The 26,401-nt window shown below is 44.3% G+C and overlaps 1 protein-coding gene across 1 annotated transcript in view; it reads left to right on the top strand.

Moving 5' to 3' along the window:
- The window catches only part of LOC147706478 (alpha-2-macroglobulin-like protein 1), a 384,979-nt gene that overhangs the window by 83,883 nt on the left and 274,695 nt on the right, over nucleotides 1-26,401 (top strand). Inside the window, exons 7-9 of the mRNA XM_086929616.1 lie at nucleotides 1,358-1,442; nucleotides 10,291-10,390; nucleotides 25,601-25,715. Coding sequence (XP_086785742.1) covers nucleotides 1,358-1,442; nucleotides 10,291-10,390; nucleotides 25,601-25,715 — 300 coding nt within the window. The remainder of the gene's footprint in view (nucleotides 1-1,357; nucleotides 1,443-10,290; nucleotides 10,391-25,600; nucleotides 25,716-26,401) is intronic.

Genomic DNA, 26,401 nt, shown 5'->3' with positions numbered 1-26,401 from the left:
CAAAACAGTGGTCCCTAAAGGGTGAAGTGGGAACCTCTACTTCATCTGAGAGAGTAATTTAGACCATCAGGAGATTGGTTCAGTTTCTCAGAAGGACAGTTTGTTTTAATTTTCTTAACAAATAGAAAAAAAATCATTGCAGTTTTATACTTCAATTGATTTGTATATCAGAGGGTGATTCCAAATGGCGTAATAACGCATTGCAAGTGAAAAAAAGTGAATGTGAAGTGCATTGGTGGTACACAATCTACATAAAATATTGACTGATCCAGGATGCATTTGTGGTTGTACACACTCTGACAAAGAGTGAAATGCTCCAGCGACCCATGCGTCAATAGCACTCAGAAAATATGTGTGCATTCACCCTACACATTGGGCACATCATCAACCTACGGCCTGATGATGACCCTGTATAAATTCTGTGCTTAGGGTCGAAACATTGACTTGACTCATTGAAAGTGTACAGCTTTTATTTTGATTCTGGAGCATTTCACTCTTACTGTCATAATGTGTACCAACCACCTATGCATCCTGGATCAGTCAATATTTTATGTAGATTGTGTAGCAGCAATGCACTTTACTGGTACAAAATAGAAAAGACGGTCTCCTCCCCTTTCGCCCACTAATGTGGTGATATGGAGTGAGGCGCCCGTCTAGGCGCAGACCACATGGGATGCTAGCAGGTGATTGTATGAGGGTAGCCAGCCAAGCCGCGCCTCTACTTTTCAATTTGATAGTGCTCTCTTTTTTAGCATGATAGTGCAGGCACCCAGAGTGTTACTGAACTACACTACAAGTGTGTGGTGACTGAGTAAGGGGGGACTTTCATATTTTTCAATGAATTACCACCACCTTTGAGGTGTCAATAACAGATCAGTGGTTTCTAACTGCAATTTTGGTCGCAAACCGTTGATACTTGCATAACAAATTGCAATCAAGAGGGGAAACTGCCTTCATGTTCCTTACCTCAAACAAGCAATCAGTCAGGTACTTGTATAGTGTAACTGCTCACCTGTAAGGGCCTCAAGGCACTGTGTGGGGAGGAACTGCAATTACCTGCGTTTCCTATGGGATTTAAGCACATTTAGTACGTTGAAAAGACTTTTCTGACTCTCAAAATGGGTATAGTACATACCTAAAAGCCACTTTACGGTTGCAAACCCTGCGATGTTGCAAACCGTTAGGTTTGCAATTGCAAATGGCCCAAGTTCCTTAAATTCCTTATCCAAACTCCACATTAAAACACTCGCCTTGCCTTCCTCTAGTGGCACTTACTTGTGGTAAACTAGGAAAGGATTGTATGGGTCTGTTCTATCAGTATACCTCTTTCTGATTCTCCCCTCTCTTCTTCCTCCAGTTCTGCCAAAGTTTGAAGTCTTCTTCGAGGGACCCTCCTTTGTTTCGTCCATGGATACGTCTGTCAGTTTTCGAGTATGTGGCAGGTATGGAAAAATAGTGAAAGTATGTTAGTAGCCTGGAACACAGATGTTGCACCGTGGGTTGGAAGCTCAAGCAACCTGTTTCTAAAGTGTGGCCATTACGTCATTCTCTGACCTCCATTCAAAAACATGATCTCACCTTGTAGTTCCATATGTTCAGGGTCGGCCTGTGGGAAAAAATATGCCTAGTCCCCGAAATCAGAGGGGCCCACCTTTACGAACTGGATAGTAAACAAAAAGTGTCTCACCTTTATAAATCGAGCAAGTCTTGACTTTTTCAGGGGCAGCTCCTCAGCTAAGGCGGAGGAGCTTCGCCCCACTGCTTTTCAGCATTGCAAAAAGGACAAATACAATTACAATAACAGAATATTATTTTCATTTCATTTTTCCCTGGTGAAGCCTGTTTTGGGGCGGGGCTTGACTGTCATCACAGCCAACTTCGGGAGGTGTGGTGAGTGCACTTAAGTGCGCATGACGGTTTGGACGGCCGTCTTGGGCAAACCAAACACATGCGCACTTAGCATGTTCGACCCCCCCCCCCCGGTTGTAGTGCACAGCCTGGGTAGACAACATGCAACAGCTTCCAGGCCCTGTCTGAGTGCTAACCACAGCACTCAGACCAATCACAATGCTGCTGTCATGCTGATGACAACAGCGTTGTGATTGGTTGGGGAGTCTAAGAGCCTGTGAACTTCCACTTTACAGAAGGAAAGGCAGCGGCCAGCCAGCCCGCCGGCAGGCAAGTAAGCGATCTATTCTTTTCTTTCCTTTTTTTAAAAACTCCCCCTCCCTGCCTCACCACTGCTGCCGGGGGCACCACTGCTGCCCGGGAGCAGCCGCCACTCTGCCTGGATGTTCTCTGAGGTGTGGGATGCTACATGTATTTGGGCTTCCTGTGGACATTGTGTGTAGTAATTATTATTCCAGAAATAGCGCAGGAAAATTCACTATGTTTCTTCCCACTAAAAAGAAACAAACATTGACACATCTACTGCATCCAATGTGAAAATAGCATCCACAGCCTGCACTGTTCTGCCTGCCACTGCTGCCTAGCCTTTAGTTAAAGATATTTCCAACACCAGCCACAATACCACCCCACCCCACCCCACCACAAAACCTACACCTACACTGACCTGTCAAACTGACCCATCTCGCACTGCCAGATTACCCTACATGCCAGTCTGACCCTGCACATATTGACAAAAAAACAACATAGGACAATTTACATCCTTTGTTTCAACCAATCTCCAACTAATGGACTTCTTAAAAGAAACGTCATTTGCTGAGTAATTTGATTTTGCCAATTTCCTTTACTCAATGTCTTTGTGATAGTTCCCCCAATACACTTGGAATTTTTCTTTTCATAACACTACACTGAAGTCACTGTTTTTATATCTGTCATATGCCCCCTTATTGTTATTTTCACTGTACTGGTATGACTTTTTGCTGTGCCTAAAGTGTCCACCTCACCTATGGAGGCAAGCAGGAGGATAGGTGTGTTCATGGGAAGGGAGCCGGTTGGTGCACACTATGTGTAAGCAGGGGTATTGTTAGGAGAATCTGGAACTGATGCTTCAGTTGGATTCTTGAGGGAGTTTAAAATGGTAAAAATATAATTGTGTCTGATTAAAATAGGTGAGTAAAAGCTGAGAAAGGATGATCATACCTTATTATTGGACTCGATTAGATGCGTGCATGAAGGATTGACATGTGGGCTATATCTGTATGTCGATGATGTGCCGGAGAATCAAAAATCTGCTCGTATTGGAGAGACCTCAGTAGCCTAACAAGCAAAGTACTCCAGTTAGCGAGCATATGCTGCATATCAAACACAAGGAGATGATGGACCGAGCGCTGAAACTTTTACCGACAGTCACAGATCTGGGTTGAATCCATCATCGTTTGTTAGCTCACTTCGCCACCCCAGTTCAGACGCAGCTACATGCAAATCAGTCTTGACCCTGTGCCTCATGGGAACAGTCCAGCCCGAACCGCCAAGCCACGTCTTCCCTGGACCAGAAACAAGCATCCTGGGACTGGTTTCGGGCTAACAGCCCTCATCAGCCAGGCTAGCTTGAATTCAGTGGCAAAGTGAACAAGGGACCCACGTCTTGGCAAACCCTGACAACTTAGGACGCACAAAGCAAACGAAAGGATATGATGGACGGAACGCTGAAACTTTTCAGACACTCATATGATGCATGCATGTTTATTCACAAGAAGTCCAGTTTGTTCCTTTGAGTGTTCTTACCATTGAAGTAATGGCGGAAAATTTGGGCCAGGTATTGTGAGCGGCACTCATCTGTTCTAACAGTGCACCACTCTAAAGTTATCACCCTAATTCCCAATCCAAGAAGGGATATCAAACCCTATGGCTAGCTCAGGTGATATTACATAGTACCTATCAGCCATCATCAGTTGAAAAGGTATTGGCTTCAGGTCGCACTTTCTGACCGTAGGTTTTCACCTCTGGCTCTGTAGAAAGCCTACAAACAAGTTATTTAAATCTGGTAATATTCTTTCTGATTAATGAAATATTCTGATGGATGTAATAGCTACAGCTGATGCCTTACACAAATCTTGGTGTGAGGAAATTTTAAATAGCAGTACCTCATCTCCGGCACCAGGTGGCGCTGCTTGTTCCAGGGCTATTGTCACACAACTTCCTGAAAGCTACATTGCCACTCCATATAAGGCACCACATGCCAATAGTGTTGGTTCCTCTCACCTTTTCTGCACCCCCACAGATGCTTGCATGCAGAGGACGGCGCCACGAAAACAACTATGATATTAAAAAGTAAAATTCTTTTGTCATCATCTAAAGGGAAGGCGGGAGGACAGTCAGGGATTTGATGGAATCCATATCACCAATCGCAGAGAGCCCTACCATTTTTCTAATGTATATCCACTTCCACAGATTCCTTACATGAACCTCGCCCTCCCCCCAATCATCATTGAAGATCGAGGTTTGAGGAACAATTTGAGGAGAATTATATGGGACCGGAATGTGGAACCGTTCTGCAAAACTGAGACTGTTCCCATCTTCAGCTTCAAAGCAATAGTGCTTTGCCAGTGCATTGTGGACTAAGTGGTGGCTTGACTTAAATGATTTGAAACATCACACAAACAGGCCAATGTAGCTGCTGTGGTCTTCGTCTAGTGGAGGAGGACTTTTTTCTATTAGCTCATAATAATGCCTCCAGATTGTCCTTCCAAGGGGGAACCTTGAAATCGTCGCAGACAAAATTTGTTCTGCACACCCTCTAAGGATGATGGAAACTATTGGTGATCTGAACTTAAGTCCTAAGTCTGGTGAACAGCGACACGTTGTGATGGTGCCAAGGTATTATTGTACTGTGCCATATAATAACCATCCTCTGCAAGTGACGTAACAAATCGAAAGTCGGTGTACTGTTCTCACTCACAGTGGATCCACCGATCCTTCCTGACACCAAGAAGTGACGACTATCCATGTGTTGGAATATAGAATCCCTTGAACAGGCATCATGCCACTAGGAAAACATCCATCCTTACTAGAAGGAGGGCATAGCCTGGTAAAACCCATCACACAAGTTTGAGGCATGATGGTGTAAATTTGAATGGTTGGGATGAAGCAACTGGCTTTCGCTTTAAGTTGTTCTTTACCTGCCATCATCATAGGAGAGTGCCGCTGAGCTGAATGAAATAAGTCCAGTGCAAAAAAGGTTTATGTTTGATGTTCTACAGAACAGTGGTTGAAGGGAAGGCACAGAGGAAATGAAATGCCTACTGCAGAGGTTCAGCATCACTTACAGATTCTCTCTGGAAGCATGCAAGTGATGCTTAGTGTGAATGAAAATCACTGTTGTCCCATCTTGGTTTACTCTGATTGTATTTCCCCATTTTGCCAACTACACCTCACCATAGCACAGAAGGGGACATTAGCAGAAGGATGACCTGTTCTCACATGTATAACTGCCCTAAAGGCAACTGTCGCCTTTAGCAACCCAGAGCCACCCCAGCTCGCCACTTAAAGCTGTCATTTTCTGGAAGTTTGTGTGTATAGTCCATATATGTTGCATCCCTCTTCAGCAGTTCTCTGCCTCGCTTTTCACGTCAGGCTCTCTCATGCATTAGTTCATCAGGGCAACTGGATATATGCAGCACCCTGCACCTCCCTCCTTTCTATGCATGGCTCTAAGGAATCTTCTGCTGGAGACAATCCCATGTCCTGGTCCAGTCAATCTTCAGAATCAGTTCTGTAGTTGATGTTTGCTTACAAGCCAATCCTGCCATCACTAAGGAGGCGCATGAGCATTCCAGATAGTTAAGAACCTGGTGCAAAGGACAAAGTCAGAAGTATCCTCCACAAGTGGTATGGTTGTGTGTGATTACTCATAGTTAGCACATTCTCTCTTAAACTGGCTTTGTGGAGAAGTAGCAGCAGCAACAAATACTGGAAGATTCACCTGGAGTTTTGCTTGGGTTTACTTGCAATGGCTTGTTTTAAATTTGCAAGCCGGGCCGAAGACGGCTGAAATGCCAGAAACCGGTCCCCGGAAGCTTGTTTCCTTCCCAGTATAAGAATTGGCTTGGTAGTTTGGTCTGCCCTGTTCCCATGATGCACTGGGCCAGGGACAGACTAATTTGCATGTAGCCAGGTTCTGAGCTGGGATGGTGCAGTGAGCTAAAAAACGGTGATGGATCAAGCCCTGATCTTTGGACTGGGTAGGAGTGTTCTGCTTAATTCAGATACTCTGTCCATCACTACCTCCTTTTCTGAATCGTTTTGTCCACCATAAGCGTGGAAGGGTATACTCAGATGTGAGTCCCTTGCTCACTGCACCATCAGGATTTAAGCAAGCCGGGCCGAAGACGGCTGAAATGCCAGAAACCGGTTCCCGGAAGCTTGTTTCCTTCCCAGTATAAGAATTGGCTTGGTAGTTTGGTCTGCCCTGTTCCCATGATGCACAGGGACAGACTAATTTGCATGTAGCCAGGTTCTGAGCTGGGATGGTGCAGTGAGCTAAAAAACGGTGATGGATCAAGCCCTGATCTTGGACTGGGTAGGAGTGTTCTGCTTAATTCAGATACTCTGTCCATCACCACCCCCTTTTCTGAATCGTTTTGTCCACCATAAGCGTGGAAGGGTATACTCAGATGTGAGTCCCTTGCTCACTGCACCATCAGGATTCAAGCAAGCCGGGCCGAAGACGGCTGAAATGCCAGAAACCGGTCCCCGGAAGCTTGTTTCCTTCCCAGTATAAGAATTGGTTTGGTAGTTTGGTCTGCCCTGTTCCCATGATGCACTGGGCCAGGGACAGACTAATTTGCATGTAGCCAGGTTCTGAGCTGGGATAGTGCAGTGAGCTAAAAAACGGTGATGGATCAAGCCCTGATCTTTGGACTGGGTAGGAGTGTTCTGCTTAATTCAGATACTCTGTCCATCACCACCCCCTTTTCTGAATCGTTTTGTCCACCATAAGCGTGGAAGGGTATACTCAGATGTGAGTCTCTTGCTCACTGCACCATCAGAATTCAAGCAAGCCGGGCCGAAGACAGCTGAAATGCCAGAAACCTGTCCCCGGAAGCTTGTTTCCTTCCCAGTATAAGAATTGGCTTGGTAGTTTGGTCTGCCCTGTTCCCATGATGCACTGGGCACGGGACAGACTAATTTGCATGTAGCCAGGTTCTGAGCTGGGATGGCGCAGTGGGCTAAAAAACGGTGATGGATCAAGCCCTGATCTTTGGACTGGGTAGGAGTGTTCTGCTTAATTCAGATACTCTGTCCATCACCACCCCCTTTTCTGAATCGTTTTGTCCACCATAAGCGTGGAAGGGTATACTCAGATGTGAGTCCCTTGCTCACTGCACCATCAGGTTTCAAGCAAGCCGGGCCGAAGACGGCTGAAATGCCAGAAACCGGTCCCCGGAAGCTTGTTTCCTTCCCAGTATAAGAATTGGCTTGGTAGTTTGGTCTGCCCTGTTCCCATGATGCACTGGGCCAGGGACAGACTAATTTGCATGTAGCCAGGTTCTGAGCTGGGATGGCGCAGTGAGCTAAAAAACGGTGATGGATCAAGCCCTGATCTTTGGACTGGGTAGGAGTGTTCTGCTTAATTCAGATACTCTGTCCATCACCACCCCCTTTTCTGAATCGTTTTGTCCACCATAAGCGTGGAAGGGTATACTCAGATGTGAGTCCCTTGCTCACTGCACCATCAGGATTCAAGCAAGCCGGGCCGAAGACGGCTGAAATGCCAGAAACCGGTCCCCGGAAGCTTGTTTCCTTCCCAGTATAAGAATTGGTTTGGTAGTTTGGTCTGCCCTGTTCCCATGATGCACTGGGCCAGGGACAGACTAATTTGCATGTAGCCAGGTTCTGAGCTGGGATGGTGCAGTGAGCTAAAAAACGGTGATGGATCAAACCCTGATCTTTGGACTGGGTAGGAGTGTTCTGCTCAATTCAGATACTCTGTCCATCACCACTCCCTTTTCTGAATTGTTTTAAAACTGGGCATAGGTACTATGTTGAACACCTTCACACTTGTGCACAAACAGGGGAAAGCATTTTAATTAACTATTACTTACATATAGACCAGGACTTTCGCAACCTACCAAAAATCGGCTTGCAACCCACCAGTAGGTCCCAACCTACAGTTTGGGAAGCGCTGTCCTACAGCCTTTCAGAACATCATCTCACACAGACAGTATCTGCCTCTCAAGCAGCTTAGTTCCAAAATCCATAGACTGTTAGTACTAGGATATTTATTGCTGATAATTGGGGTACTCAGTATGACTCTCTTCCAGAGATAGTGTTAAAACAGCTTGAGCCTTTAATGGTAATGCAAACACTCCAGGTCCCCACACAGAGGTATCTAGAGCAACTTTATTGGTTGACATTTGAGAACATGGCCAGTTTACGACTCTGTGTAGAGAGGTCCTACCTGTTGAAGCCCCTTCATATTCCAAGAATATTGCGAAACTTTTTATCCGGTATAGAAATGTCAGGACAGCCCCCTTGAAATAGGTGCCTTGCTAAATGTGGCACTTTTAAAGGACTACAGTGGCTCTCTGCAAACACAGATGTGGGTTTACAGTGTGGCATTGGTGAGCACTTAGCCGGATATTTACAATGAAATGGCGCAGCGTGGTGCCGCAAGCAATTTTGCTGCGCCGAGCTGTGCAGGGATGTGCCGTATTTACAGGATTATGATGCACCCCTGTGCTCTCTCCTGCACCGGTGCTAAAACAGCAGCTGTGCGCCAATGCTGGTGCCTGTGCTCCAGGGATGATTGTATTTGTGCAGGAAGGGATACCTTCCTGCACAAAAACAATCAATAATGGTGTTTTGCTCTTTCTATGTGTGCTGCAGCATACAGCAGACATAGAAAGAGCAAATAACGAGGAGAAATAAAAGTATTTCTCCTCGTTGCGCCACTTTAATGCTTCCCCTTGAGAGGCGTTAGTATGTGGTGCTGCCTCAAATTTACCAATCCTTGCAAATCGGGGTCAGTGTCAAAAAGCTGTGGGTGTTGCTTGGAAACACCCACAGCAACACCCATGACACGACCCTTTAATGCAGAATACCGTATGAAAGAGGGCCATATTTACAAGGTGGTGTGAATTTACGCAAAGTGGCTTTGCCTGTCCTTGTAAATATGGTCCAGCACACAGCGCCACCGGAGCGTCAAACAAAATAACGCTCCGGTGGCACTAGGGGTTTGTAAATATGCCCTACAGTGTAGCGTGTGGGCGTAGGAGGGGTCTCCAATTATGCTGAAGCAAACCTGTAGGTGTGCTTAGGCATGAAGTGAGGCATAAGGAGTGTAAAGGGCTTGAGGATACATTGAGAATTCACTTGTCCAACACATGTGTTAGTGGAGAATCAGGTGTGTGGGAACAGACCGACCTTTACAGATTTGCGGAGCTCAAGGTGGTTGTGAAGGATCTGTAATCTGTCTGATAAAGGATGCCAGAACCTGACAATCTGTACTGAGAATGGTGGCCTAACATTTCCTTGAATGAAGGAAGTTTCAGAAACAAGGTCAGTTGTGTCCCGAGTCTGCTTCTTTGGCAGAAAGACTGTGCAAAGTTTGAAATGTAGAAAGAGTATTCTAGGGCAGGATGGGCAAGGTAGAGGGTCTTGCCCATGGGATATCAAGGTTGTCATGACCCTAATGCAAGCAAGGAAAATTGAACCCCCTGCTCCCTGTCAGATACTAAAGGACAGCGATAATTGGGGTGCAGTGGACCTCTCATGCTCATGATCCCCAATTTCACTTCATTACTACATCCCTGAGCCTGAATGACTAACCAATTGTTTTCACCTTTTGGCTTAAGTGATAGTGTGCCAAAAATAACATTATATTGAAAACCCTTGTGTGCAAGAATGTTTGCTATAAGCAGCCCACACAGTCAGAGACGTCTTCCTCACTTTCCTCTGGCTGGAGCATGTCTATAGTATCTTCCAGAGCAGAGGTGCCCAGCACAGGTTTAGATCTATGCCTGACCTTTACAGTAACAGCTACATAAATCTTTTCTATGTATTCATTGTACCCTGGAAGTGTGGTATCAATGCAACCCCCAGGACCAATGTGGGTTACCTCTGACTTGAATATCCCTCTCCAATTACTTGTTCGGCAGTATCCATTCACCCCCACCATCACTAGAATGTATTAAATTTCTCCTGATATTACCGACTGATTTCAAGACCACTGATGTTAGTGTTGTGGGTGACAAGAGCATGAGATTCATTTCCCCTGCATTTCTCAAGCTATTCCTAGGACAGGAATAAAGAGAGTAACTCAGCTGCAACGTATTAGACATTTTGGGATGCTATGTGATTCCTAACACAATCTATTTGGAACAGGTACACTTACGGCATGCCGGTGCATGGGACTGTGAATGGGACGCTGTGCAATAGACCTTATTACGACAGTGGACCCGACTGCCCCACCTTTCAGGGTCAGGTGAGTATATCTGTTGGATATGCCGAGTAGTTTATTCCCAAAGACAAAAATGCACCCAGAGAATCTACAACCCCTAGGAAATAAAATGGAATCATGTAATTAATTAAGAAAATGTAACGTAATGTAATGTATACTTGTAAAGCGCACTGTTGCCTGTCAGCGTCCTGGCGCTGTATACCGCTGGGGAACCCGTCCTGGCTTTCCCTGTGGGATGGTCCCTACTGGGAATCCCCAAGGTGGAGCCAGGCATCCCCGGCATTGATGGGGCCGTTGTGTAGATTAGGCAAGCTAATGCCCAGAGCTGCCGAGTGGGACCCCTGGTTAGAGTAGGCACCGAGGCGAGAATTATCGAGTCCGCTGACCCTTGGTTCACGACCCTGCCGCGTCGGGGATTGAACCCTGGTCCCGGGCCGACCTCTGCTTCTGGGTCTGCGCCTCTAACCAGTGAGCCACACCACTCCACAGACCAAGATAATCCAGAGCAAGATAATCCATGTGAAGATAGTAGTGCTTCGGACAAGATCAGACTATTTTGGCAATCAAAGCACAGAAGACCAAGGCAGAGAGCCTTGAACCTTAATATCCCAAAGAAGAATCTCTTTCCAGTTTTCAGTTTTTGGGCCACATTATGAGTGCCCCTGATTTTTCCCCTTTAAATCCATTCCTCCCCACCTCCCTTATGTGCTACCATTACAAGGGGTAATAGTTACTGCAACTTCAACAGCCACAGTCTCTGGGAGAAACAAAATTAGAGGTGTTTCTGCTGCTCATGTAAGATTTTATTTGCATAGTTAATTAAAACTGTTGCAATACAAAAGAATTTCAATTTCAATTTAAAACAAAAGTGTACATGCATAAAACTACCATTGTCACATTTCTTGTATTTATAAATTATTGCTAAAAACACATAGCTGCATTTCTGGCACTTTCTGCATGCATAACCTCAGATATTTTACTAGGCAGAAGTTCAGTTTACGTTCTTTTAAAAGTTCTTTGCAGGAGCATGGTTTATGCAACAGGTCTTCTGTCGCTGATCCACATAAGCAGCATGTGAAGTCTTCTTTCTCCCTTAGCCAAGGTGGTAAGTGCTGTACACAGTGTAGCAAGCCGAGCCTATATTTCATGAAGCTGATCTTTATGTTTTTTGCGTACCCCAGGTTAAAACAATGTTGTGCTGTAGGCTTCGCACCATCAGGATTCAAGCAAGCCAGGCCGAATACGGCTGTAATGCCAGAAACCGGTCCCCGGAAGCTTGTTTCCTTTCAAGTAAAAGAATTGGCTTGGTAGTTTGGTCTGCCCCGTTCCCATGATGCACTGGGCCAGGGACAGACTAATTTGCATGTAGCCAAGTTCTGAGCTGGGACGGTGCAGTGAGCTAAAAAACAGTGATGGATCAAGCCCTGATCTGTTGACTGGGTACGAGTATTCTGCTTAATTCAGATGCTCTGTCTATCACCACCCCCTTTTTCTGAATCGTTTTGTCCACCATAAGCGTGGTAGGGTATGCTCAGACATGAGTCCCTTGCTCACTGCACCATCAGGATATAAGCAAGCCGGGCCGAAGACGGCTGTAATGCCAGAAACCGGTCCCCGGAAGCTTGTTTCCTTTCCAGTAAAAGAATTGGCTTGGTAGTTCGGTCTGCCCTGTTCCCATGATGCACTGGGCCAGGGACAGACTAATTTGCATGTAGCCAGGTTCTGAGCTGGGATGGTGCAGTGAGCTAAAAAACGGTGATGGATCAAGCCCTGATCTGTTGACTGGGTACGAGTATTCTGCTTAATTCAGATGCTCTCTCCATCACCACCCCCTTTTTCTGAATTGTTTTGTCCACCATAAGCGTGGTAGGGTATGCTCAGACATGAGTCCCTTGCTCACTGCACCATCAGGATTCAAGCAAGCCGGGCCAAAGACGGCTGTAATGCCAGAAACCGGTCCCCGGAAGCTTGTTTCCTTTCCAGTAAAAGAATTGGCTTGGTAGTTTGGTCTGCCCTGTTCCCATGATGCACTGGGCCAGGGACAGACTAATTTGCATGTAGCCAGGTTCTGAGCTGGGATGGTGCAGTGAGCTAAAAAACGGTGATGGATCAAGCCCTGATCTGTTGACTGGGTACGAGTATTCTGCTTAATTCAGATGCTCTGTCCTTCACCACCCCCTTTTTCTGAATAGTTTTTTCAAGGTGGCAGCTTTTGTAGGTGTTTCCCAAAGCTGGTTTAGCCCCATGTTCTGTAAACTGCTGTTGAGGTAATCCGCAGCAGGGGTTGTAGTGTCTAATTGAATCTCCATCCATAACTGTTCGTTAAGAGTTCCCTATGGGGCTTGCCGCGCTTTATCCCAGTTGATAATGTAAGCCCCTTGCCTTGTGATTGATCGTTTCTGCAGACCAAACTTGAGTCTAATTTGTGCAGACGATGTGTATTTGGGTAGCCCGAAGATAATCCTGTATGCAGTTGTTACTGTGGCATCAAGTATTTTGACATCTCTTCCTTTCTGTACCTCGCTGCCGTAGGTGATTGTTGGTAGCAGCTTTGCGCGGGCCACCTGTGCCAAGGGCAGGATCAAAGGGCCTTTTAGTTTTGTGTTTAACGTCTTTAAGGAACTGGCTAGCGCTAGGCCTTTGTGCCTAATGCTGTGTTTCTGAGCCAGAAATCGGCCACCTTTATCTAACATCGCTCCCAGGTATTTATATTCCTTTGTGTCCTCAATTCTGGTCTCTCCCCAGAACCAAACAGGTGGCTGTTTCCTTTTTTCCCAACCATCATGATTTAGTTTTGTCCCGATTTATCTGTAAATCGTTTGCTTTGGAGAAATCGTGTGTAGCATTTAAAAGGTGTTGAAGCCCTACTTTTGCTTGACTGTTCAGGACTATATCGTCCGCGCATAGGAGACAGGGTAGCAATATGCCTCCTATTTTTAGGGCATGTGAGTTACAACGGATTAATTTTGGGACTAGATCAGCTATAAATAGATTAAAAAGTGTGGGCGCCAGAACGCATCCTTGTTTCAGATCTTTTTCCTTCGGAATCCGCCTAGACAGGAAAGACCCAGTGCTGAGTCTCAAATTTTCCTCTCTTTCTGAGACCCGAGCTGTGGCAGGAGTGACAATTCTTTTACTGTCTCTTACCCTCTATCATTTACAGATATTGTATGTTTTTAGCTGTATGGGAATGATTGTTTTTGTATGAATGGAATGTTTTTTTGGTATGTAATCAGGTGGACTTTAATTAATATGTTGTGTATTTTTTCGAAATAATCATGGTTATAAAAGAAATGTACCAAGGATTATATGCACGTATGATGAAATCTGTTTTGTAATGTATATAAAATGAATCGATAAAATGAAAAAAAGTATTTTTATATTTTAAAAAAGATGCTATGCTAAAAATTAAAAACCTGAGATAATTATTTCTTGTCACTGGTATATCTTTAAAGTAAGAGTTGTTGGTCAGTGAGGGAAATTTTGTGATATATATCAGCTTTATCTGTACCCATTTGTCAGTGTGCAGATTTATCAGCAGATTTAGTAGGGACTGTGGCAGCCCCCAGCTTTGCAGTTCAAGCCAGAGTCTCTTGCGGTTGACATGGTCGAAGGCAGCCTTATAATTGATGAAGCATAAATAAAAGGGCCTCCTTGCAGATTCTGCCTTATCCATAAGCATTGCCATGCCGCGTATGTTTGTAGTTGTCCCAAATGATTTCGCGAATCCAGTCTGGTGTAATGGGATTGCAGATTTTTCTTTGGCCCATGCCTGGAGCTCCTCTAGTAGTGTTCCAGCAAATAATTTAGCCCTGTTATCTATTAGGGCCACTAGACAGTAATTTTGTGGTTTAGACTTATCTCCAGATTTGTGTATTGGTGAGATTATTGAACCTCTCCAAGAGGATGGCATGATGTTCAGCTCCCTTATTTCTCCAAATAGAGGTTCCAGCGCTTCTGCCCAAAGCTTTGGCTCTTGTTTTTAGAGAACTGGAGGAATGCCGTCTGGCCAGAAGCGCCTTCTCTTCTTCCCTTTCCTATTTGCCGTTTGATGGAATTAGTATGATTTATGTACAGATCCTCTTTAAGTTTATCTCCTCCTGATTTCCAAGATGCCATGAGGTTGTTTGCAGCCCAGTGCTTAGCGGTGGTTTGGGATTCTGCTGCTGATCTCATAATTGCAGCAAGGCAGGTAACTCCAGTTACCTGGAAGATCAGATTTACAGGGCACTTCAAATTATCCCCTTTGTGTTTAGAAGAACATGCTAGAAAGAGACAAAAATTAGAGGCCTATCTCATGGAGTTGTGAACAAATGGCGAGGGATACGGGAAGGACAAATGGGCCAAAAGTATGAAAATCAGGTTCTCAAAAAATGGTTGCAAATTCTGCAGTGACCTTTGCAAATGAAATGACAATTTTCTAAACAACCTATGAACTAATAGGCCATTGAACAAAAGTCAGCAGTATTTTCTAAACAATATTTACAAAACAATATTTTTGCAAGGCATTATTTAGTCTCCAATATTCTGGTACATGTTGGTGTATGATGGTGGGTGTTGGAGTATAATGCTACATTGCAAAGCATAACTCTACAATTCACTAATGAGCAGGAGTACCTTTTTGGCTTGGAAAATAGAACATTGGAATTTTAAGTTTGTGTACTCAATGGTACAGAAGCAGCTATTGGAGAAAAGTATACGTTTGGAATTGTTTGAAGAGGGGGGTGTCAGGTGTGTTCTGAAGGTGCATATTGAGGTTAGTTTCCCAAATTCAGGTGTTGGAGACTTCCACACAGAGGCTACTGCTCCAGTGAAGGGGTGCCATATTTGATGGGACAGCCTTTAACCAATTTCCCTTATGCTAGAGGTTTGGAGGGCTCAAGCTATGGATGCTGCTACCTATGGTGCAGAAGCGTGGGGTCACAGTAATTTGGATGTCCTAGAAGTTACAGAGAATAATTTTCTAAGGTGGGATGCTTAAAATCCCCCAAAGCTCCCCTTCAGGTTTTTACGCATGACCTAGGGATTCGGTTTATAGCCCAATTAATTTGTCTGAGACAAATATTGTATTCGTTTCGAGTCTGGTCGACCCCAGAGTTGGCCTGGTGTAGAAAGGTACAAAGGGATGTTCTAGCCAGGACCCAGGGTGGGCGGAGGCTCCATGGTTGAACTTTGTAAAACAGACATGTTTTTTGTTAGGTCCGCAAGAGTACTGGCAGGTCCTGCACACTATTTCCCTAAATGCTATGAAAAAGCTGATGGCCATCTTCTGGAAACAGGAGAAGTTTGTACTGCTACATCAGGCAGACGCTAACATAATTCTTTATTGAAATCAAACCATTCCTGTCTTTTGAGAATTATCTGAATTAAATGTATTCCCTTTTTTGCTAAAGCACAATATATCAAGTTTAGCCTGGGGATTTTGCCACTAGCCACAGTCACAGCAAATTTGTAAAGATAACCACCAGGACAACAAATGATCCCCGGTATGTAGAAGAGCTGATGAAACAATAGATCATCTATTATTTTTGTGCCCGAAATATGTTAAACAGCATAGTCGCTGGATAGTCCTTTTTATTGCTCCCTAGATATCAGATGCTATAGGCTAGATCTGAGAATATGTAGAGTTGAAACGTCTCTAGTTGTAGGGTTCTCAATTGCTAAATACCTTGAGAGCATCTGGCCTATCCGTATCATTATTTATCTCTTTCCACTCCAACTGTAGTGTTAGCCTACTCACTGACAGTAAACACTTAGGGGGCCATTATGATGGCGGAGGGTCTGCCACCGCCAGCCGTGCATTGGAAGTCCCTCTGCCATCGAATGGCTATTTTCCCCCGCCATATTATGATGGCAGGGGAATCGAATGCGGCAGAGTGGCGGTCGCCAAGACCGCCCGCCACAGTTTCGCAAGGCGGTCGACCTCCTTGTGGAACGAAAACAAAGTCGAACATGGCATTACGATATCCCTTTCCGCCAGTCTTTTCGTGGCTTGCAACGCGCTGCGAAAAGCAAGGCAGAGACTGATTCAGGGGCTCGTAGTGGGCCCCCCTTCATCCCTGGGCCTTGGACAAGTGCACTGGGGGACACCTACATATCCCTGCACTATGTGCCAGGCACAGCATGGTGCCTGCCACTTAGTGCAGGGATGAGCAAGTGCCTCGTGTTTGCATTGTGGCAGGGGTTGCTGAATGCATCCCTGCCACAATGCAAAGTATGGGCGATGCGAACCCCACAGGTGGCGGTCACATCGTAATCAGGGGTTGCGGGATCGCCGCCTTACTGGCGGGCATTTCCAGTGCCCGCAACAATGGTGGGCGAACTCAAGTCCCCCACCATCATAACGAGGCCCTTAATATTTTTTTTTGCTTGGAAACTAGATTGTATGATAGTATTGTTTTTAAATCAGTGTTACTACTGGTTTAGTTTATGATTTTTGATTGTATTGTTTTAAAATAAAAAAATTGACAATTGAATATTTATCTGAACTGTGTTTTGATACTTTTATTGTCTATGACCGTAATAAAGGATGCAAGTCAACCAATATAGGCCATTTTTTGTGGATGGCCCTGTGTGTTTGGCTGCACAGATGAGGTGATCCAAGCTTCCATAAAGAAGTGGTCTCATCTCTTTGCTAAGGGAGCTACATTGGCTGCAGAGTGGCAAAGGGGTCTCTCTAGTTACAAAAGTCCACAGGCTTTTATAGGGCTTTGAGCAAAGGCTTTCATGTATTTTGTGGGAATACATGATTCTCAGGGTTTGCACCAATGGGGAAAAAGTTAGAATACATTTTTTTCTACAGAATACATTTGAGGATTCTCACAGGATAGTAATACATTGAGATTCAACCATTCTCACAGTCTTGGCGGTACAGTTAAGCTAGTGTATTGTTTTAACATAAGCATGGGACAGTGGGAACTGTCCTTGATTCAGCACAATGAGAAACTTCTTTGAGAACACTGTCAGCTTACTTAACCCCATGCATGCTGATGACGGCCCCCAGCCGTCATGCACTACGGCGCTCATGTGCTGATGACGGCTGGGGACCGTCATAAACCCGCCCACTCGCGATTTTGCCGCACAGGCTCAGAATCGCGGCCGTATGGAAGGGGTTAAGTAAACACTAGACTTACTTTATTTAGAATGAGAATCAGCTGTTGTCATCACGTGATTTATGGTGATGTTGAGGCAAGATGCAGGACGGTGTAAAAACAACCAAATGTTAGAGTAAGCTCAGTTCGTAATGCTCTTTATTCACAGAAAATCGACTCTCACACTACAAGGCATTCGAATGAAGGCCACGTCTCAGAGCCCTGTAATGGCTGTCTCAGCATGTGGTCCATGTTGTGGCCCCCAATTAAAAGGGCTCCTTTGGGACTCCCTGGCACGCCCCCTGTGCTCACCCCGGCCCTTTTATTTATTTAAATCATTTTCAGAACGCAAGTACAATGTCCCCAAGTCTTCTAATGGCTGCCACAACATATTCTTTATGTTTTGGGCAGCTAATCAGGATTTAGTATACCACTTTAAATTGAGCATATCTGGTCACAAACAGTCTAAATATACCTAACTTTTTAACCTCTTCATACCGAACCTGAGCCACTCTTTCAATGATAATTTCTCAAAAATGGTTGAGTGAATTTACACCCAATCACAGTGTGGCGGAAGCAAAATATGAATGACACACCCACAGACTGATGGATGAAGTCTAGCTGAAACTCAAATATTTTATACACATTTTTTGTGAAATCAGACAGTCTTGCCTATCACCAGACCTAAAATTCTGATGGATGCTGGCTGCCAACCTCCTGCCTTTGCTAATGCTTTTATTGTAATGGTTTTGTAAATCTTTATTACAAATAGAGAGGGTTTTAAAACTATGGAGGCTTGCAAAGACATATAGGGTGAGAGTCTTGCAAAGACAGCTAGACAGACAGATAATAGACAGATGATAGATATATAGATGGATAGATAGATAGAGGGCGATAGATATATAGATATATAGATATATAGATAGATAGATAGATAGATAGATAGATAGATAGATAGATAGATAGATAGATAGATAGATAGATAGATAGATAGATAGATAGATAGATAGATAGATAGATAGAGGACGATAGATATATAGATAGATAGATAGATAGATAGATAGATAGATAGATAGATAGATAGATAGATAGATAGATAGATAGATAGAGTGAGGGCGATAGATAGATAGATAGATAGATAGATAGATAGATAGATAGATAGATAGATAGATAGATAGATAGATAGATAGAGTGAGGGCGATAGATAGCTAGATAGATAGATAGATAGATAGATAGATAGATAGATAGATAGATAGATAGATAGATAGATAGATAGATAGATAGATAGAGTGAGGGCGATAGATAGATAGAGAGATAGATAGATAGATAGAGTGAGGGAGATAGAGAGATAGATAGATAGATAGATAGATAGATAGATAGATAGATAGATAGATAGATAGATAGATAGATAGATAGATAGATAGATAGATAGATAGATAGATAGATAGATAGATAGATAGATAGAGTGAGGGCGATAGATAGCTAGATAGATAGATAGATAGATAGATAGATAGATAGATAGATAGATAGATAGATAGATAGATAGATAGATAGATAGATAGAGTGAGGGCGATAGATAGATAGAGAGATAGATAGATAGATAGAGTGAGGGCGATAGATAGATAGAGAGATAGATAGATAGATAGATAGATAGATAGATAGATAGATAGATAGATAGATAGATAGATAGATAGATAGATAGATGGATAGATAGATAGATAGATAGATAGATAGATAGATAGATAGATAGATAGATAGATAGATAGATAGATAGATAGATAGATAGATAGATAGATAGATAAGGAAATTGGAATGAAAGGCACAGCTTCAATCAGTTATATAATAGTTGAATGTCTCCATAAGCACTCCTCACTAGAGCACTGAAAGCAGACTAGAAATCCAGAAAAGCAGGGCATGCGGACTGAGGTGGTTTACAAGTATAGTTGTAGCCCTCGATTAAAATAGATGCAGGCATGACAGACTGGAGTGCAGTTCTACATGTAGTCAGATAAACAAATGCCACTTTAAAAGCAATTTACAACAGCATTAGCAGGAGACAGTAACTGATAAAGCTGGAATGTGCCCTCTGTTCAACTCTTGTAGAAAGTGTCCTGCTATTACAGCAGGCTCTATACACAGAGGCAACACTAAAGTAATAATAAACTAAAAACAAAAACTCTGACACTGAAAGGAACTACCTTCTGTGAGGAGGCGCTCCTTGTGAAAGGACAAAATGCAGCCACTCAAAGTGAAGCCAGACGGTGGCTGAATAAGGCTGACCAATTGCTCCATGCTGTATGCCGTAGCAGATGGAAGCAACATGTGAATGATGCAATAACAGACCAATGGTTGAAAAGAGCTGGCTGAAAGCCCATTTAAGTAAGTATACTATCCATATTATTTTAGTAAAATCAGAAGGTCTTGACTTGCGCCAACCTGAAAAAACACGCTTTCTGTGTAAAGTTCTGACTATGTGACAAATATGATTTAACCCTATCAGTGCTGCCGTCGGACGCTGAACGCTCGGAGCACTACCTGGCTGGTGCTGCGAACGTTCAACGGCCGACGCGGCCCCGCCCACTCTCTAGAACGCCCGCACTGCGCCGAAATAACGGCCACAGTAAACGGGTTAATTCTGGTCAGCCATATCCAGAAACAATATTTCCTGTGGGAATTAGCATGGCAAGTCAAATGTTTGGGCCTTGCCCACTCCCTTTTTTTTTGCTCTTGCATGAAGGATCAGTGTGAAACTTTCAAGGAGCTGAGGAAGATTAATGTTTTTTGGGGGGAAAATTTACTGCAAATTCATTATAAAGCCCTGAAGTTATTTGCAAAACAAAAAATACACTTCCTATGGAAACTCTGATCTAACTAGAACTACACCGTGTGAGTTATACGTAAGGTAGAGTTTCTGTGGGAAGAGATTTGTTTGTTTTGCTAATAACTTTAGTGCTGTTTCACCGAAATGTTCCAAAGAAAAGTTTATTCAAGTGTTCGGGTGATCCATCAAGTGGGGGCAGAGAAAATAGGGGGGAGGGGATTCGGGGTCCCAAAACACTTTTCCCCAAAGCAATTTACATAGGAATTTACAGCTGAACAGAATGACACCACATTTGGCAGAAAGCTAGAACTTTACTCAGAAAGTGTGTCTTTTGTGATTTGGTGTAAACCTGCTAAGCAGCTTAGAGAAATTAAGGGTAAAAATATAGCACTGTCCAGCACCGTTGGACTCCCGCTGGAGTCTTGTGTTACAAAAACAGCAAAATATTCTGATTGTATAGACCCACGTGACTCAGAGCTGTGATTGGCTGGCCACAACTTGCAGAGAAATGTTGTGGCCGCCATTACAGGGCTTTGGTGCTTGGTCCCCGAGTCCCCCCCAAAAAGTTAAAAATATTAGGGGGCATGGTAGGGATACCGTGACCCCCTAGAGGTACCCTCCCTAGGGACTAAAAAAGATTGGGGTCATCACGGGAGTCCGCCCGGGGGTTCTTTGCTGCAGGACCTGGCCACAGCCAGACTCTGTGGTCAACCAAACGACTGTCGGCCACAGAAGTATTATAATAAGATCTTACTTTATGTAGAAATCACTGAACAAAACAGAGATTAAATTGGAGTTATATGCAAGTGAGGTAATAAGATTTTAACTTGCATAAAAAAAGTCTTAGTAATTCACTGAAAAGACAGTGGTTAAAGTGGGGTTATACAATGATCTTCTAGTAATAAAAACACTACAGTTTTAAAAACATGGGAATTCACCAGTTATACCGAACTGTCCTAAGTTTAACTTGCACCACTATGATGCACTGATTAAGATATCACATAGTACATCACTGATGATATATGAAAACTATGGCAATGCAAGTTATACTTAAGTTAGTGAAGTAAAACTGGTGAATTTCAGATTTTTTTGTTTAAAAACATTATTTTTCCCACTATTAATAGACCTACATATAACTCCATATTAACCTTTGTTGTTTAGTGAATATATATATATATACTAGCAGCCCGTCCCGACGTTGTCCGGGTATGAATTGCTGCCGGGCAGTAGTATATTGTTTTGTAGGATTTCGTTTTGATAGCATTTCTTATCTGTGACAGGCCTGTGAAACGCTCCGTTTCACAGTGCACTGCTGATGCACTTAAGAGTGCATGTTCAGTAGTGTGTGAACTCGAGTTTCCCTACTTTATTTTTCCTTGCAATATTATATAGATCGAACTCGACAACATGGCATGAGCACAATTTACATTACAGAAGAACACATTCATTTGTGGTAGGCACGGGGAGACAAAGCGATTTGCCTGGAATCTCAGGATGTTGAGCCGATGCCGAGATTCGAACGTAGCTCCCCAGCTCTAAAGTTCGCAATTCTAGAACTTGTGGTGGGAGGTGTGTCTAAAAGTGTGTGTCGGTGCTGGCCATCAATGAGAGAGACCTGTGCATTTTTCAAATGGGTGGTGAAAAAATATGAGTATGTTGCTGGAGATGTGGGCCGCCGTGCCACCAATGTACTTACCGGGGGAGGGTAAACACCCATTATTCCGTAACTTTCTTTCCGCACACCATCACTCCGCATACTTTCATTACAAAAGTACCATGACTCCGCAATGCAATTATAACGCATGGCATTACATTTTATGTGCTTTTACCACGCATACATTTACAATGAAATTCGTTGTAAATGCATGAATGGTAAAAGCATGTTTTTTTTTAATGTTTAGATAAGGTAAGTATTGGTATAGGGGTATATGTTTTGGGGTACTAAGGTATATCTTTTCGGGTGTTTGGGTATTTTAAGGGTTCAGATATAGTTTTGGGTTATGGGGTACAAGGGTAGTTTTAGGGTTTAGGGATAGGTATGAGTTTTGGGGTACAGGGGTATTTTTAGGGTTCAGGGCTAGGTTTCGGTTTTGGGGTATAGGGGTATTTTTAGGGTTCAGGGGTAGGTTTGGGTTTGAGGTACAGGGGTATTTATAGGGTTCAGGGCTAGGTTTGGGTTTTGGGGTACAGGGGGATTTTTATAGGGTTAAGATGGGTTAGTGTTTAAGGGTGTTGGGGTATTTTAAGGCATGAGGTTGGGTTATGATTATGGGGTGCAGGAGTATTTAAAGGGAGCAGGGTGGGATTAGCACACTATATGAGACATGGCATGAAGGGCGGAACGTACCACACACCCCCAGCGTTTGTCACGCCCCCAGCACACGCCCACAGCACAACGCAGACACGCCCACAAGGGACTACTTTGCTGGCACGATTCTTTTACCTTTTAAATGTATATGGTGGGCGTCTGCATAGCCTATGTCCTTCTGCTACAACTGCCCTTTTCAACGCTGTATTGGGTGTTGTGATTGGTGCTGTGGTTCCTGAGATTACCCGCCTCAAAGGTTTGGGCTCTCTCTTTATTATATTAGTATATATTCACAAACACACACACACCTGCACATTCACCTGTACACAACGCATTTGTAAATTAAAAGGAGTAACCTTTATAAGAAATATGATGTTGCATAAGTCATATTTGTACAATTATTTGAAAACGAGAGAGAGGCTAGTTCTAACAGAGGAGCTGTTTAGACATCAAAATGTCCTATTCACTTTGCCTACCACTATTGATTATTCCTTTCTGTTCGTTTTCACTTTAGTTTTCTGTGCAGTGTGTTTAATTCCAGCGTGTTGTATGCATACACACCACTTGTCACAGTTGCTGCTCTCTAAGAATCAAGGTTTTGCATCACTCTTGTGCCACGTAAGGCGCAACTCATTGCCTCATATTACCCCAGGGAGGCGTTGCATGGGTGGAGCGTGGGAGTCCACCCATGGATTTTGGTTTTTTTAAAAGCCTTTTTTATTACAAAGGACCTGGCAGTACATCCATTAAGGATATGTATCATACCATTTCTGAAGGGTATCCAGCTTAAAATGGATTTGTTATATCACAGTGCCGAAATCTAGCAATAAAATCATTCTTTGGTACAGTTCAATGTGTTGCAGTATACAATGATCCCTCCCATCTCCCCATCTCCCCCCACCACTATTACTCCTATAGTTATCTCAAAGTGCTCTGTATTGTGTCAATTTGCCCCACATTTTATCCCACTTCTTCGGGCATCCCCTAATCTGGAACACCACGTTTCCGGCTGTGCAGACCCCCATGGATTTTGGCGGATTTCCTAGATTCACCATTAGTGGTAGACCTGTAAATGTGTGTTAAAAAGCTACGCCTCCCCAGGTGAGGTCTAACAAGGAGAAATATCTTTAATTCTCCTTGTTTTTTCCTCTTTCTGCGGCACACATAGCAGGAGGAAATTGCCTCTCTGATGATTGTGTTTATTCCTGCACAAAAGCAATCCTGTCTACAAAGCAGGAACCCTTGCACCATGACGCACAGGTCTCTGAGTTGGCGCCAGGCAGCCAAGGTGTGCCAGTGTTAGGAAAGGACAGCAATGCACTGTATAATGTTAAATGAGGGGCCTTCCTTACCTTTCACGCAGGGTAGCGCAGCAAGGTGGCTTGCTGCATTGCGCTGTGTAAAAAAATGATAAATATGGGCAGTCGCTTTTAGTGTTGTCTCAGCAAGGAGTGGAAACACAGCAAAAGTAAGAGGGTTTAACCCATTCGCTGCGGCGGCTATTCTGCCGCAGCGCTTAGGGGGAGGTGGGGCCGCGCGGCGCTCCCGTGCTCATGACGGAACCGCTCCGTCACGAGCCTCGAGTGAGCTGTGCTTGTGACAGAACGGTTCCGTCACGTCCCGCCCGCTCTTTAGAACGCCCAGCGCAGGCGCGGAATTTGCGCCGCGCAGGCGCGGCGAGCGGGCCGTGACGGAACCGTTCCGTCACCAGCATAGCCCACCCGAGGCTTTTGACTGAACGGTTCCGTCACGAGCATGGGAGGGGTTAATTGATCTATGTGACTTTAATAGTCTATTCTATGTTCAGCCTGCAGGCAATCATTGTGATTAATTGGCATGTTACATATGCAACCATACATAGCCCACTTCACAAAGAGCTGAAATACCTTTACAAAGCAGCCCTGCAAAGGCAGACCTGAGCTCCACTAGATTGATTTTGAAAACTGACTTCTTTGATCAGGTGCAAAATGTTGTGTTGCTGTTGTACCCCCTGTAGATAATACGGTTACCCCGATGATGAAGCATGTCACCGACTAGGTCGGTGAGTGAGGGGTTTCTTAAAAAAGGAAGGACTCTCTTCTTTTTTTCATTCATTCCATTCAGACCGCTTTATCCAAGCTATCTCTGATGGTACTCCTTTCTTGTTTTGTTTATTACTGATACCCAGGGGATCAGGAGTACTCTCCGTTCACGTTTGTGAATTAATTCCCTTACTCTCTCCTTTGGTTAACTGTGATAATACGGTTTGACCAAAGAACTAGCTCACTCTCCACCCCTCCCCTCCCTCCTTAGACCATGCTGGGTATTTTGAGTTTGTTTAATAGCTCTGTGAGCAGGGTCCGACTGGGGGCCGTTTTTGTTACAGGGGCGCTGCAAAATCGACCCTGTACAAAAATCGGCCGAAAACCGGCCCCGGCAAAGAGCTCGGCGGCACCTTCAGACCCCGAGTGGGGAGGGGAGGGGCGGTGGCCGAGCAGTTTGCCAGGGCCTGTTGTGGTTCCCAGTCCGGTGTTGGTCATTTACAACGAATCTTTTACCACGCATGTAATCACAACGCGGTCGTTATAACAACCGCGTTGTGATGCCGCATACTATTACTCCGCAAGTCGGAACAACGACTTGCGGAGGGGGGGAGGTGTTGGATTTAAAATCCAACACCTTCCCTAGTGTCTGCACTGACTGGAGTTTGAATAATAAATTATAGTAATCCAACTTCCAGCGCCCCCCCCTCCGCAAGTCATTGTTCCAACTTTCGGAGTAAGGGTATGCGGAATCACAACGAGGTCGTTGTAACAACCGCGTTGTGATTCCTTGCGGTGTAAAAGAATGAGGGATAATGAGGTATATTCTCCCAGTCTGGCCCTGTCTGTGAGTTCCCTCATTCAGAGATCAGGGGAAATAAACTTACAATGTGCTGCATTTGTACCTATAGGATTGAATGAAGTAAGACTGTAGGTGAAGATTCTCCCGCTCCTTGCATACTCTCTCCTTGACTCTTTACCATTGCCTTCCAGCTGGAGCGGGATGGGTGCTTCTCCACCACAATGGATATACCCGTCAGTAGCCCTGGCTTATGGGTCTTCGGCGCATCTCCGAAAGCAAAGGCGACCCTGACCGAGGATGGAACAGGTAGGCAGTGCCGAAGAGCAAGCCCATGAGCTGAGGTAGAAAGACAGACAGACAGAACAGCAGGTGTTCAAAGCAGCAGGTCTTCTGTATAATTTCCTTATACTTGATAATTGCAGAGAACTGATGGAAAGCCCAGGATATGTGTACAAAGATAGAGACAGAGAGATAATGCTGGAACCATTGCCAGGCAAAGAGATAGAGGCTTACCAGGGGACTGAGGCTCTAACGATGTGTGAGATAATAAACAAGTAACCGGAAGGACCTAGGAGGATACCGAATATTGGCTCATGGTGTAAGCGGGTTACAGCACATCAAAGAATAATCATCAAAGTAAGAGAATTTGATAATAATGAAAGCACGTAGGAGCTCAGGCAGGAAATCAGACAAGAGGCATACAACCATGTGTTGTATACACTGAGCACTACAGCCGATACTAAATGACGAACAAGACCTGGAAAGACTTACATGATGCACATGGCTCCTGGTAGCTGAAATAAATAGGCAACACATCTGTTGAAAAGCACAACCTCCCCCTCTCTGACTCTGTAATTTGCTTGAGTTTGAGGAGGGTTCGCCATATAGTAAAAAGTGCTCCATGTAAGCCAAGAGTCGTAAGGCATGGATGAAGCAGACATATTGGAAACTAAGGTTCACTCAACATTGTAAGAGGCAATCGAAACTAGAAC

The sequence above is a fragment of the Lissotriton vulgaris genome, chromosome 7, assembly GCF_964263255.1.
Source record: "Lissotriton vulgaris chromosome 7, aLisVul1.2, whole genome shotgun sequence".
NCBI lineage: Eukaryota > Metazoa > Chordata > Amphibia > Caudata > Salamandridae > Lissotriton > Lissotriton vulgaris.
The sequence above is the reverse complement of the archived record's forward strand: the minus strand, read 5'-3'. Positions and strand labels throughout refer to the sequence as shown.